General features: G+C 33.0%; 2 protein-coding genes, 1 non-coding gene and 2 pseudogenes across 6 annotated transcripts; 3 read left to right on the top strand and 2 right to left on the bottom strand.

The window, feature by feature from the left end:
* The first annotated feature begins 357 nt into the window (after positions 1-357).
* LOC111312347 (uncharacterized) lies at positions 358-3,332 on the top strand (annotated as a pseudogene). Its single transcript, XR_016344566.1, has 5 exons — positions 358-1,075; positions 1,243-1,317; positions 1,767-1,906; positions 2,443-2,560; positions 2,952-3,332. The product of XR_016344566.1 is annotated as an uncharacterized LOC111312347 (transcript).
* Positions 3,333-4,090: 758 nt separating this feature from the next.
* LOC111311261 (phosphopantothenate--cysteine ligase 2-like) lies at positions 4,091-7,321 on the bottom strand. 2 transcript variants are annotated; one of them, XM_022910636.2, is made up of 10 exons: positions 7,192-7,321; positions 6,857-6,990; positions 6,648-6,771; positions 6,514-6,558; positions 6,330-6,415; positions 5,959-6,011; positions 5,771-5,830; positions 5,095-5,196; positions 4,858-4,977; positions 4,091-4,718 (listed from the first exon to the last, which is right to left on the bottom strand). In XM_022910636.2, exons 2-10 carry the CDS (start codon positions 6,978-6,980, stop codon positions 4,479-4,481), a joined length of 954 nt encoding a protein of 317 aa, XP_022766371.2. In that variant the 5' UTR covers positions 6,981-6,990; positions 7,192-7,321; the 3' UTR covers positions 4,091-4,478. The 2 variants fall into 2 exon arrangements, with proteins under 2 accessions (XP_022766371.2, XP_022766370.2); XM_022910635.2 differs by having other exon boundaries at positions 7,134-7,252.
* Positions 7,322-8,946: 1,625 nt separating this feature from the next.
* Positions 8,947-9,018, bottom strand: TRNAW-CCA (transfer RNA tryptophan (anticodon CCA)). The gene has a single exon. It is a non-coding gene; the product is annotated as a tRNA-Trp (tRNA).
* A 114-nt stretch (positions 9,019-9,132) lies between these two features.
* LOC111310774 (inactive RHOMBOID-like protein 8) lies at positions 9,133-11,439 on the top strand (annotated as a pseudogene). The gene is made up of 2 exons (XR_016344148.1): positions 9,133-9,515; positions 9,822-11,439. The product of XR_016344148.1 is annotated as an inactive RHOMBOID-like protein 8 (transcript).
* An 8,542-nt stretch (positions 11,440-19,981) lies between these two features.
* On the top strand, positions 19,982-21,705 carry LOC111312346 (uncharacterized). The gene is made up of 2 exons (XM_022912526.2): positions 19,982-20,845; positions 20,953-21,705. Exons 1-2 carry the CDS (start codon positions 20,489-20,491, stop codon positions 21,562-21,564), a joined length of 969 nt encoding a protein of 322 aa, XP_022768261.1. The 5' UTR covers positions 19,982-20,488; the 3' UTR covers positions 21,565-21,705.
* The last annotated feature ends 1,004 nt before the right edge of the window (positions 21,706-22,709 follow it).

The following is a 22,709-nucleotide window of genomic DNA, read 5'->3' as shown; positions in this document are numbered from 1 at the left end:
GTTACCTTGTGCAAGCTATCAAGGATTAGTCGATTATAGAATAGTTGTTATGTATTGTGAGTTATAATTCACGAATTAAAAACTGTTATGTATATACATTTTGGAGTTATGAAAGAGAAACCTGATTTCCTTGTTCTCATATCTTTTTTCTGGTTTTAATCTTCTTTTCTTTTATATATTTGTTTTTTCTTTTATTTAGATTAACTCTTGATTAATTCAATAGTATCATTTTATTACAAATTTGATAATAAAATTATTTGGTGTAAACTATCAAGCCAAAAATTAGTCAATTATAAGAATAATAGTTATGTATTGTGAATTATAATTTACGAATTAAAAATTATAATGTATATGCACATTTTAAGAATTACGAAGAAAAAACTTAATTTATTTGCTCTTATATCTTTTTTATGGTGTTAATCTTCTTCTCTTCTAATCTATTTCTTTTTTCTCTTGTTTAGATTAATTTTTTATTAATTCAATAATATCATAATATCACAGGTAAAAGAATTAAAATATTTATTTTTATGAAAAATGAAAATGAAAAGAATTTTAGGCAGAAAAAACAAAACAAAAACAGATTTTTTTTATGAAAAAACAAAAGGATTCAGTTAGATTCATATGTTCGTTATCAGAACTCTTCACTGCAGGTTTTCTTTCCTTTTTCCAGTTTTCCGACTCGACCCCTGCAAAATCTCCAATTCCCACCCAAAAAACCCTAAATTCAATTTTCTTAAAATCTAATGATCGTTTTCTTTAATTTTAATAATTCAAGCTCATAATCAACCCCTCAAAAACAAGAAAAAGAAAATGAGCAATTTGAGGACAATTTATAGACCGCACACGGTCTTTTCTTCGTTGATGTGTTATAACAGGCACCACCACCTCCATCAAGCTCGATCCAGAATTAGGATTTCCATTCGAAACCCTAATTTTAGGCCATCTTCATTCTCTCCTTGGTTCGATTTGTCCAGAGATTTGAGCAGGAAGGAACCTAGGTTTCGAGCCAGTCAAAGGAGAACTGTCGGTAGGGCATCGAATTGGTCAGATAAAAAATCTCCCTATGAAACCCTTGGTAATTGTTTTAACCCTTATGCCGTGTTAGCTTGATGCGAAAAGCTCCATTCTTTTCATAGTTTGGTTGTATTCCAGAAAACAAAATGCCTTTAACAATTTTTTTTTTCTTTTGTTTTAGGTTTGCTAATTGATAAATTATATTGGAATTTGATTTCTAAACAACAGAATTAGAAAGGGATGCTGATGAAGAACAGATAAAGACTGCGTACAGACGCTTGGCCAAATTCTACCATCCTGATGGTATATGTCCTTTATCTTGATTTTGAAACGTTCAAATGTTTTAAGTTTCATAAGTGAACTATGTCTGTAAGGTTTCAATATTAGGTCAATTGTTTGTGGGTATTTGCTCATCATTCTACTAACCCTTTGTGTAGTGGCTGCAAGGTTTTTATATGGTAATAGGAGATTTTATTCTTAGGAATTATTTTGGGCTATCTCTCATGGTAGGATGCTTCCCATGTGAAACACATATGACTGCATTAAATAAGAACTCAGCATTCTAGATTGTTGAGAGGAGAGTGTAATGATGTTATGTCGGTGTTAAGTACAACCGGTTCATGACTCCTTTTGGATGCTATAATAGATGTTTTTAGTTTTATCTACTTCACTGGAAATTTGTTACCACTTCACCATTTTCTTAAAAAATTTGGCATCTATTCTTACTAACTGATCAATTTTCAAATTTGAAGTCTATGATGGTAAAGGGGCTCTTGAGGAAGGTGAAACTGCCGAAGCAAGATTCATTAAGATTCAAGCTGCTTATGAATTGTTCATAGATGTGGAGAGATGGAGGCAATATGATATGGATAACCGAGTCAATCCGATGAAGGTAAGATATGCAATTTTATGGAATTGAACTTTGCTTTGGAGTTGGGTATATTTGGACGTTGTGCATTTTCTAGTTGAGTTGTTATCACTTTTTTTTTTGTTGGAAGTTTTAGATGCAAGCTGTGCAATGAAAGATCTAATATCCTCAATCCAAATTTATTTCATAATTTTAAATTATATAATCTTACTGTTTTACATTTTAAATACATGGGTTATTAACTTGAGTTCTTAAGTTTGTTAATTAAGCAACTTGAAGACAGACTTCCTGCTAATTTTATTGCAGAAAACCTAGATAAGTGCTTTCACTCTTTTTTCTTGTTTTGGTTTTTCCTTAAATCGGAAATATGACTTATCAGGTGAGAACACCAAAGTGATAGTAGAGGTCATGTATTATTTAAATTGTTTGGTATGGTGAAATTCAAGTTATTCTCAAAATTTGTGTGTTAAGAACTTTTTGGATTATTCTCTCTCCTTATTTTACTCTTTGTTAGCTAAATCGTTAGGAGTGGCATTTCCTCATTTTCTCCATTCTTTTAGGCATATCAAGCATGGACGAAGTGGCTTATAAAAAAACGAAAAGCTTGGGATCAGCAGGGAGATATGGCTGTTGCAGCGTGAGTTGAATCTCCGTGTATGCCATCTTTCTCATTCTAAGGTAACTAATTACTTCTGAAATTTCTCTAATAGTGTAAATGTACCAGGGTGGACTTTCTAAACATATTGCCTGGTTTGCCATCTTATTTATGGTAAGTTATAGTGTTATACCCAGTGTAGAGCATTGGAATCTAATTTAAGTACACACACATGGTTTAGCATTGAAGAAATAGATTTTCATTTTAGAATTTGATGATCTTGGAAAGGCCCTTATCTTGAGCTTGAAATTAATTTTGGGTAGTGTCTCAAAATCCTTAAGACTGTAGTTATTTCTATTCTTCATTACCCTATACACAACTGACTTCATATCATTATTTTATATTTCAGTCAAACAGATTGTGAATCTTTCCAATGTAGTTGCTACGTATCTCAGAATTTGTATTTGGTTTCAGATAGATCCTGATGAAGAGAGAAAAATCTTGGCAAAAGAAAACAAGGCATCAATGGAACACTTTAGTAATACTCTTAAGCGGCATACCCTTGTGCTAATGAAAAGGGATTTGATGTGAAAGAGAGCGGAAGAGGAAAAGAAAAAGGTTATAAAGCAGCTTTTAGCTGCAGAAGGCCTGGAACTTGATACAGATGATGAATCTCAGTAGAATATGTTGTACATATAGGCCACCACTTAATTCTTTATGTAGCTCATAAAGGATCCCTGATTCATATACATATTTTTCTGCTTAAGGGAAAGGAAATGGAGAAACTGCATATAAAAGTGTTCCATGTTTAAGAAAGAAATTGTTATTCCTAATTGAAGGTTTCCTTTCTCTCCACTCTTTTTGAATGCGGATGTATGTGTTGTGTTGGATGTCTACGACTGCATGTACCGGTGCAAAAGGTGGCTAAATGGCTTAAGCGAGTGAATAGAAGGGGACCAGTTTAAAAGCCAGTTCTATTCTTTTGGCAATGGTGAACCTCTTCATTTACACACTGGGGTGCTAGAGTACTGCAAATTGATTTAGGGTAGACGTTTGAACAGAATGCATACTACACTTATAGCTACTAATTTTGTTGCGAACAATTATCATGTGATTTCGTATTGTATTTATTTTGTGATAAATATGTATAAAATACGAAAATTAATTTATAGCAAGAAAATATGAAACTTTTTTTTTGTCAAATTCATAAATGGGTTTTGTCGAAATTTTAAATGTTATTTTATATTTTTTTGTATTATTTTAATATCGAATCTAATATCATTTTAGTGTTATTTTGATCTTGTATCTAATATCATTTTAGTGCTGTATTTAAAATTATCATATCTGGTTAAGAAAGCAAAGGCTTGGAAAGATTAGGTTGTGGTTGCCATGCTACATTGCAGACACATAGCTCTGGTGCAAGCGGTTAGGCCAGTTTCAACAAATAGTGCAGGCCGGATCTTTGGTGTTCGTCGGCTACAAATGTATATTTGCAGTATTCAATTAAAGCAAAAACAAAACAAAACAAAAATTCATGTTCTGCATTTTTTAGTTTTTTACTTGAACTTCAATAAGCACACTAGAAAGGAAAGACCAAAAAAAAAAAAGGACCATTTAAAATTTGACACGGGAAATTTCCCAGTGGCATTTATTATTCCATTTTTCTCCAAGATGGAAAAGAAACAGAAGCTTCGGCTAGCTCCGGTTTAGCCATACAGAAATTGTTCACTTTATCAATTCCTAGAGTCCGGTGTCTGTAATCCATTTAATTTGAGCACTTGCCGAATGTTAAAACAATTTATTACATAGAGATGAAGGAAAACAACTAGTTACGGACTTCGTAACATTTAAGCAAAACAATTAGTTACAGACTTTGTAACAGTAAAGAGAAACTGCGTTAATGGTGAAAGACCTTTAACAGAATGGAGAACTTCAAAGGGTAAAAGTGTGTATTTGAAAGATGTGTTGTATATGTCAAAGTATCTCCTGTTTGCTTAAAGATCATGTGCTAGACTCTTTAATGAAAGTTGAGTGTCTATCTACAAGGAGTTCAACCAGGGGATCCTCCACATCAGACCCAGTCCGAGTCTTATCACGGTGAACTGAAATATGTCCATTACTTGTGACAACTGTGACCTCCTCTTTCCGGGTCAACAGTTCATTGGCTACAACTGAATGCATTTTGTACTTTTTAAGAGCCATACAGGCCTTCTCTAAGAGAATCTTTGAATCCGTCTCAAGCTGTTGATCAAAACCATATAAATTAGAACCAAATCAGCTCCTGCTACGTGAAACTAAAGAGCATTCATTTCAAAAAGCACTTTCAATCAGTCCTAGATTCCGAAGCAAACAAAAAAGTAAAAGCACCACCATGTCTGACCTTGAAGGATATGCAGAAAGCCCTGGGAGTCCATTCCGTCCTTAGCACTGAGAGCATCTTTGGCACTTGCATAAGTCGCATGTCCAAAGGGCCAGACGCTGACTGAATCTTGTGCTCTGCCTATGCAATTAATCAGTCGTTTTGCCAAAGAATAGACATATTGATAAAAGATTATTCAAATGACAATAATATTTCAGTCTACAAAAGGAACATGATTTCATTATTTTGAACCATTACCATGCTCTTCCAAGGAACATAGAAGTCAGAGACGGCAGCAGCAAGATAAAACATTGAATGAGGCCCAAGGCTTCTCATTGACAATGCAATGATCCTTAATATCTGCATTAGCAAGAATAACCATTCAGGTTGTAAGATATGGTTTCTGTACATGTACAGGATGAATTTATAATATTGTCAATGTAATCACAAAAAAGTACAACTAAAAGCTACTATCTAATGACCATGTGAACCATATAATTACCAAATATGGAGAAAAAGTACATCGCCTCACATTTTCTCCAAAAATTTACTTCAGAAGATCTCTCCCCATATATTCATAAATATAGAGAGGCCATGGCCAATTTCTGCCAAAGCTATTACTATACTTCTCTTAGCCAAAAGCTGGTAAGAGATCATTGAGTTAAAGCTATTTTAACAAAAATGGTAGCTCGGCCATGAAAAAGCATATAATGCAGACCAAAGTTGTAAATATACTTAACCATACATTTGAAGCTTCACACAAGAAAAACATAATATGAGTTTCCAAAGGTACAAAGGCGTCCAAAAGTAATCTCAATATGTCAACATACATAGAAGGCAAAGATTAAAAACAATACAAGGGTAAATTGCTAAATGGCAATGAGTCATTAAATAAGAACCTCAAGGAGCCATATAAAAGCTTATGGAAGCCAACCTGAAGATACTCAAATATGGTTGTAAAGGGTAGCTTCAAAAGGAGACCACCTGCTACTGCCTGCAACAAAGTGCAAAGAGGCTAACTGTAATGCTGATTCAGTTTGCAATCATGAACTAAATGAGCCAAAAGCTAGGTCAAAGATAAAAATTAAAAGAACGAATAATTAGTAATATTGAAGCCCATACAGCATGATGATCCCTAATGGCCCCCTTCACTGCTTCAGAATGTGGTTGCCACACTGAAATATTAGCATAACCCAATAAGCTCATTATGAAACAACAACAATTTATACCATATATTTCAGGTAAAAGTTGACAGATCAATGTCATGACACAAAAAAGGCAGCATGAAAGAACTCCAATTCTATTAACCATGATTAACCCCCCCCCCCCCTTTCTAAAATTCTCTAATAATAGTATTCAATAATCCATATGATATGAAAAAACCTATTCTAAGTCAATTTAACGCATTCGAGTCATGTCCAATGTCAAACATATAAAACAAGAGAAACATTCCAAAAAAATGTATAATTTGGGGGTAGAGATAATCCCCAAACCTTGAATATTGAAATCATCAGCGAACTCAAAACATTCCAGCAGAGGATCCTCAGGGAGAGACCTGCAATATGGCTGGCAGGTTCCCCTGCATACACACAAGTCAAGAACTAATACAATTATCCGCTAAACACAAACAAAAATAACCAACCATATAAATAAACAATCAACAAAAACGAAATTCACCTTCGATACAAAAATATAACCGCGTATCCAGCCTTTATAAAATACCTGCAAAAAAAGTTCCAACCAGTTTAAAAAAAGAAGCCACCCTTCAATCAAATATATCAACTTATTCGAAATTCCTTTACAGTGCTTACTCTGTAGAAGCCGCTCCTCTATTCCCTGAACTAAAATTATCGATATACCGAACACACCGCCGCTCTAGAGGAACCGTAGTTCCGCCAGATGTCACGCACACAACCCTCCTCGCTTTTCCTTCTCCTGAAAATTACAAGGGGTATATATACGTATAACTATACGGTTGGGAAATACGTAGACAGAGTTGATTAGTTACGAGGTTCTGTACCTGATGATGGAGAATTAAATTTGATGAATTGATTCAATTTGTCCGTGATTTCAGTGGAATGTTTGAGCGGAGGAGCAGACTCGAAGAACAAGTCGATCTCCTCGTGAAGAGCTGCAGAATCCATTTCAATTCCCCTAAAAGATAAAATTGGAGAAACAAAAATTTTCAATAAAAAATGCAAAAGGAAACCCTAACTGAAATGAACTTAAAAAACAAAATTTTGAATATTAATTAATGAAAAAGAGAGAGGGAAAATTGATTTGGGAGAGAAATTTACGAAAGAAAAAACGAAAGGAATGAGAGCTAAAAGGCAAGTTAGCGCTGAGTGTATGTACCATGAGTAAATCTTGGCGATAGGGATGTGTATAAATAGGAGGATCACAGACCAGCGCCTCCAGCTAATCTTACTAGAGAAGTTGGCAGCTATTATTGTTACTTTAAATGGAATAAATCAGTATTAGCGGCTTTAATATCTGTGTTCAATTCATTAATAAATACATAAATAATAAATTTTGCCAAGTTAACAACTTCATCAGTCACTGTCTTTCACGTTTACAAAATTATTAAAGAGTGGATACTATATTTACTTTTTCTTTTTTTTTTCTTTTTGGGCAGAAGTCTGGTGAACTGATTAGGACTCAAGTTAAAATTCCTTCATTGTGGAAATTTGGAGCTCAAGTTGAAATCTTTTTTGTCACTGCTTAGATATAACTCACTGATTCGGAGCAGTTTTTTTTTTTTTTAATAAAAATGGAAGTTATAGTTTCAAAATAAAATAAATAAATAAATTATAGATGTTGAGATTTAAATTTTATTTTTATTAAATATAAATTTTTTAAAAAATAATTATATAATTAAATTAAATTTTAAATTTAAATAAATCACAAGTAAATGTAAACAAAGACAATGAAACAAAAACAATACTATACATTATCCTAATAAGATTTTTCATTTTTGGTACGTACTTGAAATTGAAAGTTAAATACTTAAAAAAAAATAAATTAATGAATGTATTTATGTAGTTTTAATCAAAACATAATCTCACGTATTTCATTCAAAGAGCCTAATACAAGCTTTTATATAAAATATTATTATTCAAGTTTTTATTTTTATTTTTTTATATTTAAAATAGTTCGAACCTTAATTGTTTCCTCAAATAGCACCATGCACTATGGATTTCACAAGCAAACTTAGTTGAATTAAATGATCTCATGTGCAATGTGATTTCTTTTATAATAGCTGTGAACCACGTTGTGGTTTGCTTTCATTGTTGAGGATCAAATGCAGCCCTTTGCAATTAAGGACTTCTTTCCTTTTTTTTTTTTTTCTTTTCTCTCTGCCCATTTATGTGTTGTAATTGTTTGAAGTTTTTCGGTGGATGGATGACTAATTCGAACTACTTTTGTCATTTTCAATCCCAATTTTAATACTTTAATTATCAATAAGAAGTTGTAAAACAAACTTATTTTTAAATTCAATAATCTATTAATATCAAAATATATAATTACCAAATTATACATTGAACATTTGACTTATACTATGTCTGATATAATTAAAAAAAAAAAAGATGAAAGAAAAAATTATTTTTTTTGTTTAGTATGAGATAAATTAAAAAAATAAAAAAATAAATGAATTTAAAATTTTTTAAATTAATTCCTAAAGGAAAACATTCATTCAATTTTAATTAATAATTTTATTTACAATTTTATCTATAATTTCTTTTTTTTTCCTTATATTTTAATCTTTGGTACAAAACACAATGAAATATATAAGTTTTTCTCTCATTGCCTTTTTCTTTCTCTCAAATTTTGTTCCGTTTTACGGAACATAATATTAATGATTTGTGCATAATCTTTTATTAAAAGAACAAAAGCGAATCTCATTTTTGTTCTCACATGTTTATATTTACTTTTTCTCATCCACATGAGAAGCAACTCAACAGGCGCAAGCTTCTAATTGCGTAGTGCTCAGGCATCTATAAGCAGTCATTACTAATTTTTTTCGGTTTGTTCCGGCCTTAGAGAGGCCCAAAAATAAAAAGCCTATCCAAAAATCAATGAGAACCAGACCACATTCCAAAAAGCGGGTATTGAACCCGACGTGAATCGAACACGCAACCTTCTGATCTGGAGTCAGACGCGCTACCATTGCGCCACGGATCCACTTGTTATTCTAACTAGTATTAATTATTTGAAAACTTTAAAATAATCTAACCGCAAGGGAAATTCCCGCCAAACCCAACAGTCTAGAGAGAGAGAAATCTCCTCTCACCGCCTCTGTAACAAATCAAAAAAAGTTAAATCTTAAGTGGCTTTTGCAAGTGAGTGAGTAACAGCAAAGAACTTCAATGGAAGAGGAAACCAACCTAGCCAATAAGCTCCAAACCCAGATCAAAATCAAGCCCCAAAGTCAAGGAATACCGCCATCGTTCTCCTCCTTCTTCGACAACCGCCAAACCAATAATCTGTCAGAAGGGAAATTTCCGTTCTTCAAGTCACGCTACCGCCAGATGGCATTGGACACATGGCTCATCTCCCTCTTCTTCATTCTCCATCTCGTGGCTTTCATAACCACCACTCTCTTCAACTATTTCCCGCTTGGCACTGTCTTCTTTCAGCCTCTCATCTGAGAATCCCCTGCTCGGTCCCTCTGCTTCCACGTCAGTTCATTTCACTTTCTATCTTCCTTTTTTCCTTGGTTTTTTCTTTGCTCTAGTATTTTAATCCTCGTGTTACTCTTTGAATCTTGATATGTTTTAATTCTATTGCTGATAGTGACTTACTATTCTGAAGCAGATCACTGTCGTCCAAAGTTTTTGGGCTTTTGCAACCTTTTTCTCTGTCATTTCCAACAATTTTTGTTGACCTGTTGTTTTACGAAAAAGAAAATGAGGCTCTAGCTATACTTAAGCTTATTGGTCTTAGCTTTTGTAGCTGAAATTGAAATCATGCTTGTACTGTTGAAGACTAGATAAAGTTGGAGACATTGAAGGGAATTTTTGGCTCAGAACCACCGAACTTGGCGTCTCTTTATAAGCCCCTGGTTACATGCTGGCCTCATACATTTTGCCATCAACATCAGCTGTATGATCTTTGTTGGAATCCACTTAGAGAAAGACTATGGACCTTGTAAGAGCACTGCTCTCTAATATAAGTATAACCCTTACTTTGCATTGATCGAGCCAATAAAAATATAAAATGCTACATTTTTTATTGCCTAACATTTGGTTAAAACTTGTTGGGATATGTTTCACGGGTGAGTAAAAAATTTCACATCATTAAAAAATTTGAATAAAATGTCCTATATATGCATAAAGGATTCAAGAATTTAATAGTTTAAGCTTTTGGATTCAAATGATATCCAATATATATGTATGAGCTCTTTGGTGTGCTCCCATAAACTCTAAGGTGGTTTATCTTCCCAACAAAACTTACTGTTTTTAAATACTGCTTGACTGTGAGGATTGGGGTAATCTACCTACTTTATGCATTTTTTGGTAGCTTGGTATGTTCACTTTTTGTTCCAAATAGTCCTGAGGTTACTTCCTCTAGTGCTTTGTTTGGATTACTTTAAGCTATGCTTTCTGGGCTTGTTCGGAACTGGAAAGTTTACAGAAGCAAGGTGCTTAACTCTCTTTTACTTGTTCACCCACTTATGTCATTGTCTATATCCAATTGACCTTGTAGTTTACTGATCCCTTTTGTGGTTGATTGCAGTGTGCAGCTCTAGCGGTACTTTTCATAGTTTTCGCCATCAATTTCCTCATTGGTTTGCTACCATACATTGAAAATTTTGCAAATATTGGAGCCTTTATATCAGGACTTCTTCTCGGGTTTGTGCTTTTTTTTCACCCCTCAGGTTAGGCAAATGTCTAAAAAAAATGCAGGGCTTTTTGAATGTGGTGTCAAAAGTTCCATCAAGCTGAAGCAGAAGCTGGAATTGGAAGTGTGAAAAAAAACTATTTGTTAGTAACGGATTTTTTAAGTTACAAGCAGTTGAAACATGCTAACAAGAATTTGCCTCCTTTTTAAACAGCATTCTGACTTCTCTCCAGGCAACTGCCTCACTCGATAGTCAACACTAATGCCTTGAAATGATAATTGCAAATCATGAAGAGCAACTCAGAGATGACATCGACCTCTTTGCGTAATGGCAACTTCAGTGTCTTCCCTTTCACCAACATTTCACAATCAAGGATAACAGATTTGTGCACTACGGTATGCTGATGACGGAATCAAAATAACAGAACCAACTCAAATATGGACTAAATTGAGGCAATTGACCAAATTGGTTGATGGAACATATAGCTAGAATATCCAGGGTGTTTTCAAGACGATGCTCATTTCACGTCAAAGCGGCTTTAAATGATCAAACATTTTGAGATTGACTGATAAAGTGAAAACCACCGACAAGAAAATCCATCGCTTCTGCCAGTTCTCTTAACATTTGGTGCTTCATTCAGTAACAGAATTCTTAAGTGTTGATCTCTTAATGTGGCGAAGTGTTGCAACTAAAGAATTATCTTTCTTTGCCTGGATTCTGTTGCATATATTGCGAAATAAAGCTACATCTCTTTTTTTTTTTCCTTGAAAACTGGCATTTTAAGTCTTTTCAACGATGATTTTGATCCAATATTACACTGTGCTTAGTAAGAGGAAGATGAAATTATAAGAGAGAAAAAAAAGATATGAAAATATGGGATTCCTATGTTTTTAGCCTTTTTCACCATATATAATTTATTGTGGTGAAACTTCTATAGGACAGACGTGAACTTGCATGCTAGGAATAGTACAAGGTTTAATCTGTAAAATGAGACACAAGAATAAGATTATTAGAAGGTTAAAAAAGAAATGTAATTTCAATTCTCACTTGATAGTCATTCTTCAACCTGGCTCTCCAACAATACAAGAGGTTAATAGAATGAGTACATATCTTCAATGTTATAATTTATGGTTTAACCCAAGCATATTATCAAGAAATTAACGTTAACAGTGCATTCCTAGAACTCTAAAATGAATATTGGTTAACAACTTTCAGAACAACCTCCCTCCAGAATGGAAATAATTGAAATTTTTTTATTCCTTGCTGTTAAAAACTATTTTTTTGGTCATAACGGGATTTCTTACAGTGGGCATATGTGATCTAATGGATAAAGTATCTTATTTCTAATCCAACGGGTTCGAGTCTCACCAGGCGTTTTTTGTTATTGTTTTTAGTACTACTACACTTTTTTTTTATTTTAATTGCTTATTTTCCCAACATAACAACGTCCAATAAAGAAGTTCAGTGCAAAAACTATATTAAATACTCAAAGAAACACTGTCATATATCTCCACTTTCTGCCTAGTTGCTTATTTTTCAACCACAAAGATCAATTTTGTTTGGTAAATTAGCTGACAAGCAGGCATTGTTTCTCAACGCAGTCTGGTCAGTGGTCACTCTGTTAGCCATGAATCTCCATACTTCAAACTCTATTTTTGTCCTGCTCTTATGTCATTATCATCTAATCTAGTAAAAGTATTTAAAACCATTAAGTGCCAGATAAATAAATGCTTTGTCATTTTATAAATTTGAACAAAAACAGGAACCTTGAAAAAGAAACCATAATTATCAGCCAAAATGGAGCTTAAATCAATAAAGTTTTTTCTGTTATCATATGATGTACTGCGCAGACCAAATCAAGTGCCGCATGAGATTGAAAATCAGAATCTTTTTTTCCAACTTTCTTTCTGGGTTTTTTTTGCAGAACATGATTACATGCAGCTTTGATCTACAAGGGCCGCCCTAAAATTCCCCTAACCATGCCATTAGGCCACCAAGCCGCAATGCTTTTAAATATAGGGTTTTTCAGTTGTTGTTTTAACACTTTATATAACTTGATGAACTATAAAAGCATAATAATTTTGGCCTATAGCCCATGCTATTATTTTTTATTGGCTCCAAAGTCTTGCCTTCTGCACAAGTTTGTAACAATCGCCTAGCCCTAAGCCAAGAAAAGTAAGAATGCTACCTTTTCTTCCCTCTGTTTTGTTTGCTTCTTTTTTTTCCCCCTCTTTTTAAATCCTAGATAAATTCATGACTGCTGCTTTTTCAGTATATATTCAATGATAAAGTGCCCCACTTTTGGTTTTGGATGGAATTCCGGCTTAGAATTCATGGCTTTACTGGTCCATGGTTGATGGCACCGTAGGCCGAAACCATAAATCTTGGATGATGGTCCCTCTCCAACCTAAACCATAATAAATATAAGTAGCCCACTAATTCTTAAACCTGCATTTTAATCAAACCCAGCTGCCTTAGTTTAGTGGCACTAGTTTCCTTTCCGTTGTGCATCTAACAGCTGGCTTGTCATCGATGCCAACAGGAACTTTCAACTTCAAGAGAATTGCCAGCCATGAAAAAACATTCATGGGAGCCCATTTGTCACATAACAGCTCAAGAAAAAACACAGATCCAGATTTACTGTAGTGTTTCTACATCAAGTCATTCCATTTTTTTCCTAGAACATTTGGTGGAATGTTTTATTGCCTTGACTATTTCATCACCTGCAGAAGAATATGACTTTGGAGTGACAAAGGTTTTGCTTTCAAGGAGGTAGAGTTGGTGAATTGCATTCCTGGTCAGGATCAGCAAACATGTCTGTCAGCTGTCAAAAATTTATTTTGATAGCATCTTCCACAGGACTTTAAGCACCATATTGAGGGTTGCAACCATTAAATTTACAACATGTGGAATGTTCCCACTTAGCACATGATGAGCTGAAGTCCTTAATCAATTTGGCATTTGCAAAAAGTTTTCTACTAAATCAAAACCATAATCATGAAAAGAGTATACCCCTAAATAGCTTTCCCTAGATACCCTTTTTCTAAAAGCCTATAAGCACTAGTACTACCATTACATTCCTATAAAATGCTTTGTTGATATGGTTTGAGGTAGATAGTAAATTTATTTATTTATATAGCTTTCGAATGCTCCCTGTTTTAGGGGATGATAGGGGGCTAAAAGGTACTCTATAGTGAGAAAGAATCCTGAAGTGGAGTTTTTGGCTAGTTGAACCAAAAGGCAAAGGGATGAGATGGAAAGCAAAGCAAAGCAAACTTTTCCATCCCTCTCAAGTCTTACCATCAATGTTAGTCAAAGAGCGGTAACTAGGCTATAGAGTCTATTCCCCCAAAAGAATTTGAGCCTCTTGGTCTTAAAATTTGATAATTGGACGCCTTCTTCTCAACTCATATAATCATTTCCTCCCGCCCAACCCCAACTTTTTTTTCTTTTATTTACCAAAGATATGCCAACTGGTTGACCTTGCCCTCTTGCATTTTTGCTATCCTTAATCTCTGTTTTCATTAGAGAATGTGCATGTTAGGCTTGGAATAACCCTCAACTTCCCCATTCCCCCTTGCCTTTTGTTTAGGACAACTGTCCAGACATCCACAACCATGGGCACATGTTTGATGGGGAAAAGATTAGATGAAGAAATGTGAATTTGTGGTTATAGTTACCAATTATATTTTGTTTGTTTCGACATATGGTCTTCATAAACCAACGGTAGAACAAAGGCTAATTTCCTACCCCACTCAAGCATTGGCATGAAAACCCACATTGAAACTCCCTGCTCTTCGGTCAGTTCCATATAATCAATGTACTTGTGGCCCATTTTCTTCTAGAAAAAAGTAGTCCACACTTGCACGGCACATGCTCTATGGATTTTTTTTTTCCTTTTTTTTTTTTGGCTACAACCACAGAAAATGAAGATTTTATGTTCAAATTATTTGCTATGTACAAGTAAATAATAAACCTAATGCTAAATATCTATTTTAGAAAAATAATAAAATATTTAACTATTTACAATTTATTTATTGCAAAAAATTAATACTAAAACTTTAAAACTTTAAAAAAAAATTCTGACTACCCACAGATTATTACATGGCAGTATACCAAATCATGAAAAGGAATAATAATGATTAAGAAAATTTCCAAGAGGACAGAAAATCGCTGGCCTAATGACCAAACCAAAACATTGAACAGAGGGCCCACTGATATTTCCATGATGTTTATTCAAAGTCCACTCTTCGGTATGATTGGTTGCAGAAACAATGTTTTCTTTTTGCATTTAGTATTAGTATTTTTTTTTTCTTTTATTTTTGGGGGGTTTAATCTAATTACCTTTTTTAATTGTTCCCCAAATCTGAGACTAGCATTTGAAATTTTGATTGTAAAAAGTTCAGAACGGGGTGGCCCAAAGGAAAAGAAAACTCCCACTTTAGAAGGTTGAGCATATGATTATAAATCTAGTTGTGTTGTTTTTGGATTGACACCTGTCCTAATATTGTTTTAGGTACTAACACTTTTACCTAGCTTTACTTCACTTTTCTTTTTTTTTTTTTTCTTTTACCAAACAGGGTACTGTTTCTGATAATTTGATGCACTTTCTTTCTCTGAATAAGGACAATGCTGTCCTTTCAAGTTCCAACTCATTTCCCTTTGCATTAATAAGATATTTTAATATGAATTTTTTATTTTTTAATTTTTTAAAATATTATTTTTTAATTAATTTTTTAATAAAACTTTTAATTTTACGTTACGTGACAACTACATCAATATTACATGTCATTCACATATATAATATTTATATACGTGTTAAACTTTCGTCGATTGGTTGTTATGTTACTGATTTTTATTAAAAAAGTTAGGTTATGGATAGATTAATGCATGATTAAAAGTTGATGTGCTTTATTTAATTTTTTTTATTTCAAATATTATATTAAATATTTTTTAATAATTTAAGAATTATATAAGATATTATCTCTTTATAAATTTCACAAATAAAATTAAAAACTAAAATATTTGTTTTCTCTATTGTATTAATCTATTAAATTTTTAAATATATCTTAAAAATTACATATGCCATCCTCTAACTTGGCTAATAAAATTTAAAAATCCCACCAATAATGTATTAAATATTTTTTTTCATTTTCCAAAATACAATAAATGAACAATGTAACTCATTTCCTTTTTAAATGTCCATTTTTGTCTTATATTTACGTACATGTAGCTTTTATTAATTTTAGAAATGATTTATTTATGATGTATTTTTTCATTGATGTGACTTGAGAGTTCCATTATTTAGGTTGCTCTAGGAAAACAATTAAAGTTATGCACATTTAAAATAGAAAAAAGAAATATCAATATAATTGGTAAGAATCACTATGAAAAAATTTTAAATTTAAATTTTATTAATGATTGTTTATTAAAATTATTTTAAATATAAAATTTATAATTATTTATTTTAAATTATTAAATATGATATATTTTATTTTGATATGAAATATTAAAAAATTTATCTATCCTAAAAAAAAAACGAAATTACTCACTAAATTGTTATTGATGTTGAAATGCCAATTGGGTGAAATACTTTTTTTTTCCTATTTGTAGTGCTGTAATAGTAATCAAAAGGGATGGCCACAGTGTAGTTCAGAGTTTGCAGAGAAAGAGATTGGTTTATCATTCAGTACAGTATGAGTTGTTGCTCAATTTATTGTCATATGTCTTGAGAGTAGAGTTTATCAAATCCTTGCTTGTTGTACTATGCATGTAGAATAATGAAAGTTGTGAAAGCCTTTGCTTTTCTAATTTTGGCCTTTTATTTTTCTTCTAAAAATGAGAGAAAGAAGAGGAAAACGATCTATTATTTTCACATGAGTGTTTTTTAATTTTCAATATTAATAATAAATTTGAATTTAATATCTCATCGTTGAAATGATTTACTATTTAAAAATTATTATCTTATACATTGATGATAAAAATTTTAATAAATTTTAATAATTGATATGCATTCATTCACTTCAAATAATTATTATATCAAAAAGAGTAAGGAATATGTTGATGCCTTTCTTTCTTATTTGTACAAAAAAAAAATACATTTAACATTATAACCATTTTACATTTATAAAAAAAAAAAAAGGCTAATGCTAACTCCAAAGTTATGAAGCTGGACCAGATCAAAATTGTAGTCACATTCACTTCATATCAATCCCTAAAGCATAACAGTGAAGTGAGGTGGGTTCCCCACAGCCAGATGTAACATTTATTCACGGTCAGGTTGGGAAAAATCAGTACTTTGTCCTGAAACCAAAGCAAGGTTTTTAATTTGAGAGAGAAAAAAAAAAAAACCATCTTTTCCTTTTTTTTTTTTTTTTTTCTTATCTTAATAAAAGAACATATCAATATTGAAGTTTGAAAAGAAAATGTTGAGTGGTCCCCTGGGAAAAACCCAAATTTAATTGAGTTTGAACTAACCTGATAAGCAACTTGCCAACACTAGACTAGCCATATATCTTTGCTTCAGTTCCTCGACTGATTGATTGAAGATATTTCCTTTTTTTTTTCTCTATTATTTTCTAATACCCTTTCATTTCCACTCTCCAGTTTCCAGTCCTCCCTTTGAATTTACATACCCAAACAATTATTACTTATATTATTTTCATTCTTTCAGAGGCTCTGGACCATCCAGTTGTACCCATCTAAGATAATTAAGAAGAAAATGAAACATTCCCCTATATATGGGATTGCTAGGGTAGTTTCTTCATGTTATGATAGGGATGTGGTTTGACTAATCCAACCGTGTTATGCCTTTAGTTTTAGTACCATCTATGGACCCCTATATATGAAAATTTAGACCTTATAATTCTACGTATATGCTTTAGTTTTAAGCATTATTGTTGGATACCCGACAATGAAATTTACATTAATTTTATAAATTTGATTATGAAGTTTAAAACTCTGTTAGATGTTTTCTTGCCACCCTTGATTTTATTCAAATTTTTTATTGGAAAGATTTTTATTTTAACTTTGCCTATATATTATTACGTTGTCAATCTCAAATCCAAATAAAAGAAGAGAGTTACGATAAGTTGACAATAAATATAAAATGTAATTAAATCAAGATGAAATATCAAAATAAAACAATAAAATAATTAAGAGATTAGATAAAAAGGTGATTATTGATAAAAAAAAAAAAGTGGCATAAAAAGATTCAAATTATAATCTAATTTAATTTTTTTATTTGATTTTTAATACAATTATCTCAAAATATAAGATATAATAAGACTTAGTGTATTATTGTTATAATTAGAAAATCCTTTCTTTTACTAAAGAAGAGCATGCAACTTCTCACCCACCAGATCCTAAATCCAGAGCTGCCCTAATTTCCTCAGCAAGTTTTTGGATTCTCAAAAGATGCCTTGTTTTGTTGGCAAATTTGGGAAGTTTGATCATAATTTTGAGATGGGATCCAAATAGAGTTTAATGGTATTCACATGTGGAAAAGTTTCTACTTGTAAGATTGAATTATATTTGCATTTATGCAGATGCTTATCCATTTAGATATAAAAAACAATGACAAATATTAATTCAGTCACTTGTGAATAATAATATTCCATTCTTTCTTAATTTCATGTCTACATTATAGAGATTAAGAAATGTTGACTTAGGTTTTTTTTATATTATATATCATATTAAAACATTAAATATTTTTTAATAATAGGAATATCTATAACTTTTTTAATTCACAAAAAAAAAATAAAAATGAAAGGAGTCTTAAGTTGAAGAGTAAAAAATAAGTCATAAATTACTTATCAACTAATTCAAGCTTAATTATTGCTAACAACCAAGCAACAAGAATAGCCCTTCATGAATGAGCATCATTTAAAAAAAAACAAAGTGAAAGATGAAATCATCTTATTAACAATTATCTCTTCAATAAGAAACTTTATATTAGAGAACCTCTGTCATTTCTTAAACTACTAAAAAAAAAAAAAAGAAGAAAAAGATAGAACAATTCCTCTAATTCATGAAGAAAAACAATCTTATTTTTTTATATATACTCCATACTTGAAGGGTGTGGTCCTAGTCCTGGTCCTAGTCCTATTCCTAGTCCTCGATGAAAGATGAGTAAGGGAAGGACGGTTGAACCAATGCCCTTAGTTCCCTTGGCTTCTTCCTCTTCTTCACTTTCCAATGATAATCTCAAAAGACCAACATCCTCTTCAACATGTAACCATTCCCCAAAAACCCACGAGCACCCCTACTCTTCCCCTATTTTTTACTGTTTATTTTGTGAGACATAATCCCATATAAGTAAGATTTCTGGTCCCCCTGCTTGTAAGATAAAAAGAACATTCATCTCATCAAGAAAATTAAAACCTTTTTTTATTACTCTAATTTGCTTCTTAAAGGGAAAAAAAAATCACCCCTTTTACATTTTATTATTATTTTTCTTTTACAAACAGGGAGATTTTAAATATTAAAATTTGAATATTAAATTTATTAAATATTATTTTTTAAAAGTGAATAAACTTTGAATTAAAAGTTTCCGCTGCTTTTGATTAATTGAGAAACAGGAAGAATTATTGATTAGCAATTTGTTTGGTCAAACATTGTGTATTAAACCAAATAATCAAAGTAAACAAATGGACAATATCTTTTTATTTAGGATCCGCCGTTTGATGGGTCCTAATTGTCCTAAAGCTACTGAAAGCAACGGTGTTGATTAAGTCATGAATTTGAAGATATATATATTCATAGAATTGAAAAAAAGAAAAAGAAAAAAAAATCATCCATTTTGTCCAAAAAGAAAAAGTGGTGAGAATAAAATTAGTATCGGCCTAAAAAGACTGGTTTTGCTAAGTAGAAAGTTAGACAATTAGACACAAATACAAGGAACCTCATCATTTCAATTTCCCCATTCTTTTGAAAAATCAAAGAAAAAAATATATGGGAAAAATAAAACCCACAAATTTCAATAGAATGGAGGGTGAAGTGAAGGACCGAAGTCAGTTGCTCGAGGAAGAAAAAGGGGAAACAAAAATGGGAAGCAACCAAAGTGAGCACTCAATTCAAACATCTGAATTCTAAAATGGGAAGAAAGTAACTCAGAGAATTAGAGATTGCAAGAAAATCTGAGTCAATCAGTCAAACTTCTTATAACCCAATAAACTCAAACTGTCCAGAACGATGCCAAACTTTATTATTCAAATTGCAAAATACCCACTTTGCCTATTTCTCTCTCTTTTTGAATATAAAATATATAAACTATATGGAGCTGGAGATTCCGGGGGAGGAAACAGGCTGAAAAAAGGAAGAAACTGGAAGGTAGTTCATGGAAAATTCGTGTCTTTAAGGGGCAGAGGGAAGGGGGGAGGGCTAAGGGGGCATTAGCCCTAGCCTCTTTTTTTTTATTTTTTTCCTGTTTTATGTAATTCTTCTCTTTTCCTTTTTGGTAATTTTATTCCTTTCTCTTTTACATATTTCTCAAAGCGTAAAATTTTATTTTTAATAAATTTATTTTTCCTTTTCTCTTCCTTTCTGCCAATTAAACAATGAAAATGGCATATTACCAATCATCCTTTCCCCTCTGTAGGAAACACCATCATTGCTCCCAACAATCTTTTTCAACCTTAGAAACCTGAGCTTCTAAGATATTCTTTCCCTTCCCTTCTATCTCTTTTCATCCTCCTTCCTATTCCCTTATGCCTCTTGCTTCTCCATTTAAATATCCCTTCTCCAGTTCTCCTGATAACCTTTTCTCCTCCCCTTCAACTCTTAAAACACAACCCCCTTCTTTTTTAAGCAATGGATCCATCTTCTACAAGCTCTGTTAATGGATTCTACACCTTCCTTACTCGTGGCATAGATGATCTTGAACGTGTCTATCTCTCTAATAATTTCATGTCAATCCAATTCCTTCAAAGGGTTCTTTCCCTTCTCCGATCCTTCCATTCCCAGCTACTCCTCCTCGTCCAAAAACTCCATCTTCCTGTGGGTGATAAGTGGCTTGATGAATACATGGATGAAAGTTCCAAACTTTGGGAAGCTTGTCATGTCCTTAAATCAGGCATCTCCGGCATGGAAAATTATTACTCTGCTGGATTTAATATCACTTCTTCTCTAGATAATCATCGCCATCTTAGTCCTCAGCTTTCCAGACAGGTCATTTAATTCCCAGAGCTTACAACTTTAATATCCAAGTTGAGGCCTTCTTTTCTTAATTGCTTATGAATTCATGATCTGATATTTTCCCCAACTGTTGAAAGCAGGTCATCCGGGCAATTTCAGTGTGCCGAAGAGAAGCTGTGGGATTAGAAGAAGAGAACAGGGCGTTGATGGAAACAAGAATCCAACCACTTTCATTAAGGTTTGACGAGAAGGTTTCTATCGAATCAAAGCTTAATGGATTCAATGGTTTCCGAGGAGTTTTATATGCAATGAGGAATGTCAGCTCATTGCTTTTAATGATCTTACTGTACGGGCTGGTTTATTGCTGGCCAGAATCAAGTTTCCTAAGAGGAGGATACGAAGGTTGCCTGTTCTTTGGATCAGCTTTCATGATCTCAACAGCAAGATTGCAGCAAAGAGTGGCAGCAGAGATCAACCAGATCAATGGGAGGCCAGGGATATTGCTTTATGAGTTTAGGAGATCAAAGTTGGCGATGGAAGAGCTGAGAGGGGAACTGGAGAGGAGGTGTGGACAAGGAGGGGTGCAGGAGTGGGAAGCAGAGGTGGGGATAAGGGAAAGAGTTGAGAATTTGAAAGGGTGTTTTGCGGCCTTGAGATCCGGTGCTGAGAATATTGTTGGCCAACTTGACGATTTCTTTGATGAGATTGTTGAAGGGAGGAAGAAGCTTTTGGACTTTTGCAGTCATAGGTAGAGAGTGTAGGATGGTTGATAAAAAAAAAAAAAAAAACAAATACTAGGTGGAGGAATCAGTTGTTGGGGTTGTTGTGCCTTTTAACCCTTCTCTTCCTTCTAATTTTCCTTTTTTTTTCTTATAAATTTTTTTCTTCACGCATTTATTGTTTCTACTGTAGAGATGTAGTTTGTTTTCCCCAAAATCCACAGATAAAAATGTGCAGGAGATATGGGGGATGTCTGGGCTTCACATTCTTAAAAACATAAACAATGAAAAAAAGAAAGGATACAAGAAAAGAAGGGTTAGAAGTAATTTTCATGCAAGGCAAACCGGCCTCCATTTCCTCTGTTGTTTTTACCCTACAAGGAAAAAACAGGAGCATAGAAACTTCTTATGTGTTTTTTTTATTTTTTTTAATTGGGGAGAGTATCAGAGTCAAATCCTGCGTAGTAGTTAAAATATTTAGTAGGTATTGTTATTTTATTTTGAAAGGGGCTTCCCTCTTGATCCGGTGGTATGTATATGATATATGTAGTTGTTATAGTAAATAACTAATCATTTTGGGAGAAACAATGATGAAAAAGGGGGGAGAGGGGAGGACTGAGAGGTTCCTGGGTAGGCTTTAATTTCAAAAGCAGGAGGCAGGCAGGCAGCAGCAGCTTCTTTGCGCTGAGGAAGCTTTTGTCTGATTCGGGTTTCAACTTTGAAAGCGATGGAGTTCGATGATGAAAGCTTCTAACCACATCCCCTCTTCCTGACAAGTCTCTTCTCATTGTCTCACAATTTCTTTTTCCAAAGTTAAATTTTACTCTGTTGCCAAATTTCTTTCTTTATCTTGCCCTTTCTTTGGAGGTCTGTGGAATTGTGAACTAAAGAAAAGAATGGGAGGGGTCACTTTCCCACTTGTAACCGTATCTCATGCTTTTTGTCCCTGCCGGAAATTCATGCCTTGCCTCCCTTCGAGGGTTCCATAAGAGGAGGCTGAATAATTTTTTTTAATAAAAAAACAAATATAAAATAATGGGGGGAACATAAGTTAGAGAAAAATCAAAGTAGTGAATAAATAAAAAGCTAGCGATGCTTGCACGAAGTTCTGGCAGCAGTCGGCTGCAGAAAAACTATGTTTCAAAACTGTGGTAATGGGCTACGTACCGAGCAAAGAT

This window comes from Durio zibethinus, chromosome 1, assembly GCF_047325235.1.
Source record: "Durio zibethinus cultivar Kanyao isolate XHJ-2024 chromosome 1, ASM4732523v1, whole genome shotgun sequence".
Lineage (NCBI taxonomy): Eukaryota > Viridiplantae > Streptophyta > Magnoliopsida > Malvales > Malvaceae > Durio > Durio zibethinus.
This window is presented reverse-complemented; position numbering and strand designations above follow the sequence as displayed.

Bases quoted from the DNA above. Each gene is read 5' to 3' on its own strand.
- LOC111311261 (XM_022910636.2), bottom strand. From the start codon at position 6,980: ATGGATTCTGCAGCTCTTCACGAGGAGATCGACTTGTTCTTCGAGTCT. The intron at 6,772-6,856 runs GTACAGAACCTC...TGTAATTTTCAG, and splicing joins ATTTAATTCTCCATCATCAG to GAGAAGGAAAAGCGAGGAGG. The intron at 4,719-4,857 runs GTCAGACATGGT...TTTGATCAACAG, and splicing joins CTTTCTGCATATCCTTCAAG to CTTGAGACGGATTCAAAGAT.
- LOC111312346 (XM_022912526.2), top strand. From the start codon at position 20,489: ATGGATCCATCTTCTACAAGCTCTGTTAATGGATTCTACACCTTCCTT. The intron at 20,846-20,952 runs GTCATTTAATTC...TGTTGAAAGCAG, and splicing joins GTCCTCAGCTTTCCAGACAG to GTCATCCGGGCAATTTCAGT.